This window comes from Salvia splendens, chromosome 6 (genome assembly GCF_004379255.2).
Source record: "Salvia splendens isolate huo1 chromosome 6, SspV2, whole genome shotgun sequence".
Classification (NCBI taxonomy): Eukaryota; Viridiplantae; Streptophyta; class Magnoliopsida; order Lamiales; family Lamiaceae; genus Salvia; species Salvia splendens.
In genome coordinates, this window is record NC_056037.1 from 30,096,369 (window position 1) to 30,100,671 (window position 4,303).

The 4,303-nt window shown below is 36.3% G+C and overlaps 1 protein-coding gene across 1 annotated transcript; it reads right to left on the reverse strand.

The window, feature by feature from the left end:
* Window positions 1-3,291: 3,291 nt before the first annotated feature.
* Window positions 3,292-3,880, reverse strand: LOC121809086 (probable cytokinin riboside 5'-monophosphate phosphoribohydrolase LOGL2). The gene is made up of 4 exons (XM_042209633.1): window positions 3,775-3,880; window positions 3,618-3,688; window positions 3,389-3,532; window positions 3,292-3,321 (listed from the first exon to the last, which is right to left on the reverse strand). The coding sequence occupies exons 1-4, from the start codon at window positions 3,830-3,832 to the stop codon at window positions 3,292-3,294; spliced, it is 303 nt and encodes a 100-aa protein (XP_042065567.1). The 5' UTR covers window positions 3,833-3,880.
* Window positions 3,881-4,303: the final 423 nt, after the last annotated feature.

Consider the following 4,303-nt stretch of genomic DNA (forward strand, 5'->3'; position numbering starts at 1 on the left):
CGTCACGGTGTACCCTTCTGCATCAAGCTGCCCAATCGAAATCAAACTTCTCTGCAATCCAGGAATGTGTCTGACTCCATTCAGTTTTATTACGGATCCATTGGACGTCACTACCTTCACGTTTCCCTTTCCCACGATATCTAAGGGCTCGTCATCAGCCAGATGTACCTTCCCAAAATTACCAGAAACGTAGTCTTCCATTATCTCCACATTGCTGCAGGAGTGAAACGACGCCCCAGAATCCAATACTCACGATTCCATCGGACTACTGACGCTCAAGACCAACGCCTCGCCATCGTCATCAGACATGGTAGTGTTTGCTGTCTTCTTGTCCTTCTGATCCTTATTCTTATACTTCTTCGGTGCCTCACATTGATTTCTAAAATGCCCAAACTCATCACAATTCCAGCATTTAACTTTATCCAAATCCTTCTTGGATTGACTCCTTCCTCTGGAATTTGATCTTCCACGATTTTACTTTCCCTTCGATCTGCCTCTCTGTTCTGTATTCAGTGCTGATCCCGAAGTAGAAGATCCTGATTCTCTCCGGCGAACTTCCTCACCAATCATCAGATCTCTTACTCTGTCAACTGTTAGTTTTGTCTCTGCAGCAGTAACTGCTGTCACTGTGCCAGCCCAACTCTCAGGCAGAGACGATAGCAAAATCAGGGCACAAATTTCATCATCGAATTTTATATTAACCGAGTTCAGTTGCGAAGTAATCATGTTGAACTCGTTGAGATGTTGTTGCACCAGCTTTCCCTCTTGCATTCTAAAATTAAACAATCGTCTAATCAGATGTACCTTGTTTGCCGTTGATGGTTTCTGATACATGTTCTCCAAGATCTTTATCATCTCCTTTGTCGACTTTGCTGCAGTCGTGTGATAAGCCACATCCTTGGACAACGATAGCCTAATCGCGCTCATCGCTTTTCTGTCCAACAGCTCCCACTCCTCATGTTCCATCTTTTCGGGTTTGGTTTTTAAAGGCTTCCAGAGATCTTTACCGTACAGGTAATCCTCAATCTGCATCTTCCAAAATCCGAAATCAGATCCATCGAACTTCTCTACAGCAATTTTCTCGTCGATCCCCATCGTGATTTCTGCCTCTTAAACCCTAGGCTCTTGATACCAGTTGTTGGGAAATAAACACAGGCAATCACGAATATGAAAGAGAATGAACACAAGAAGTTGTTTACCCAGTTCGATACAATGTGTATCTACGTCTGGGGGCGATGCCAAGCCAGGGATTTCACTATATAATTTCAGGATGATTTAACAATGAGGGAGCACCTCTATTTATAAGTAACTAGAGAGCCCTAATTCTAGTCAAACTAGGAAACATATTCCATAAGGAAATATCTTTTAAGGAATAAATCTATCATAAGGAAATATACTTCAAGGAAACAAATCCTAAACATGGTAGGAGATATTTTAGGCTCCATAATTAACAAAAATAACACACACGGTGTACACATAATAGTTTGGTGTCCAAAAGCCCATAGTATTCATCCAAATACAACTACTGTTTCAGACGACATACATTAATTTCTTCCAAATTCAACTACTAAAACCATCGGTCAACCATTGTTGGTGTTGCTTTGTTGCGTGGGGATTGAGCCATCAACAACTCCACGGCCTCCTCCACGGCCTCCACGACCTCCCATTCTTCCAGCCCTCCCTCTTATTGCAATGGTACCACCTTCTGCATTGGCCGGTGTCTTCCGAGGCCTTCCCATTTTGGCCTATAGGGTGTGTAATTTGCAATGTTAGTAAAAATTGGAACAGAATAAAAATTGTGAGCCTACATTGATTACAACTATAGTGTATTACCTTTGGCTTTGGCAGAACCTCAACTGGCTCGTTTTTGCAAGTCCTGGAGTTGTGACTTTTAAGGCAGTTATCCCTTAAATATATGTACTACTGTAGTTGAGAGCATAAACTTATGAAACCATGATAAACACTTTTGGCCAACAAAATACTCCACGCAAAACCAACAATTTATAATAATAGCAACAAAATACAAAAAGAAATGAAAATTAACCATGACCACAAATTTTAAAAAAAAACAAACACAAAGATTACAATGAACATAGTACAATATATTCACTTCAATAAAACTGAAAAAAATGTGACGCATCGATACGTCATGAGATTTATTTTTTACTACAAGTAGCAGTAGCATCGTTAATCCATGAAATGCAAAAAAAAAATATAAGGAAGAATATTAATTTCCGTAAATTGTAAATAAGGGGAAAAAGACTTCTAAAATCAACAAAGAATATATCCCAAAAATTGTTACTAAACTGATATGCCAGTATAAAATTACAAAATAATCTTCATTAGTAAATCAGCGACAATCTAAGCCATATAAATTTTGACCGTTAATAATGAAAAATAAGCAGAATAATTATAAAATTCTCTTCTACAAATGATAATTAACAATGTTTCATGATAATCTGATTTAAATTTATACAGTATATGTGTGGACAATCATCGATGTTTTCTATATGCATGAGCATGACCTAATGATTGTTTTGACTGAACTAACGAATAAAACCAATTCTTGAGCACACAAATTAATATAATGCAGGTGACCCACAAATAATTTACTATAAATAATTAGGATATTATAATGAATGGAAGTACAAAGATCTACTCCTGTGATTATTGAAATAATAATGATTAAGATATGGGATCTTTGAACAAGCCCACTTCAGAGACAAATCAAGTAATAAAGAGAGATCATATATATAGAGCTAAAGCTGGAAAGTTGGTTACATTACATTTTCAGTTTTGCTGACCTAACCACCAAATAATTGTATCCACATTTACTACACACAATAATCATTAATCTGTACATAATCATCACCTCAAATTGTTATATAATAGTACTAATATATATATGATCATCCACTTGTAGTCCCCCATTGACCATCAACTATCCAACTTTGTGTAGGTGCCACTGTGATAGGATAAACCTCCTATCGGGCTGATCGGCGTCCGTAGATCGGCGATCGATAAATGTTTGTCGCGGGCGAGTGCCCGTCGAGCACGACGGTTTTCTCACTTTGAGAGAAGAATGAACGATAATAATGATATTCTTGATTGATTTTTCAAATGATTACAATAACTCCTATTTATAATGCTAATAACTAACTTATTTAACAAGAAAACAAAGATACGGAAAAGATACGCAAATAAACAAAGATATGGAAAAGATACGCAAATAAACAAAGATGTGGAAAAGATACGCAAATCTCTAATTTAACTAACTAAATAATGCTCGTATCACACTGCTTCATGCACTGGTACATATTCCTACAATTAATTAAAACCTTTAATCATCGGTTATTAATTAATTATTACTCCAATTTATATGGTTAACCTCCAATTTGTTGATCAACTGATCTGGGGAGTCTGCCAAGACAACTATATTTCTTGCTGAATCCTCAATGAAACCTTCCTCAACTCCTTTGTCAAAAAGTGCAAGCAAGCTATTATAGTATCCATCTATATTCAACAAACCCACCTGTTATATACATAGATCCAAACATTTTAATTCAGATTAATTAAGTTTAAAATAATAAAATTAAAAATATCACTGATTAATTAACTGGTTTGTCATGAATTCCCAGCTGAGACCAAGCTATAATCTCCAACAATTCCTCCATGGTGCCATAACCACCTAAACAAGATCAAGTGGGATTCTATTATCTTGATAAAAATATAAATAAAGACAATTTGAATATGAAGGGAATAAATGAATTAAACCAGGAAGAGCAATGAAAGCATCAGCATTTTTGGCCATTTGTGCCTTTCTTTTATGCATATCTGCAACAATTATTACTTCTCCAACACTTGCTCCAGATATCTGTTACATCAAAAAAACATTCATATATATACTCGCACATTGATAAATTGTACTAGTAGCAATATATTTATATCATGATTTCATGTCCTTGGAAGTAAATGATCTTTCATGATAAATTGTACCTAGTTGTGTCCTTGGATCTGTGTCTAACTTCCCTATAAAAAACCTCAACCCACTTCTACTAGCTCGTATGGTGGAGTAAATGATCAATCCCCCAGAGATGAATAAAGACGTTATACATTTGCGATGGCATTCTGGAATGGTTGGTTTGCTACCATGCTTTTAGGGTTGAATTAAACTAGACGTAAAATGACATGGGACCTATACCTATCCTTACTAGTAAAACACTGAATGATTCATGTTGTGGAACGTGTACGTGAATTTGTGTGCTGGACTACTAGTGTGCATGTGAAAAGTAAAAACTTACTA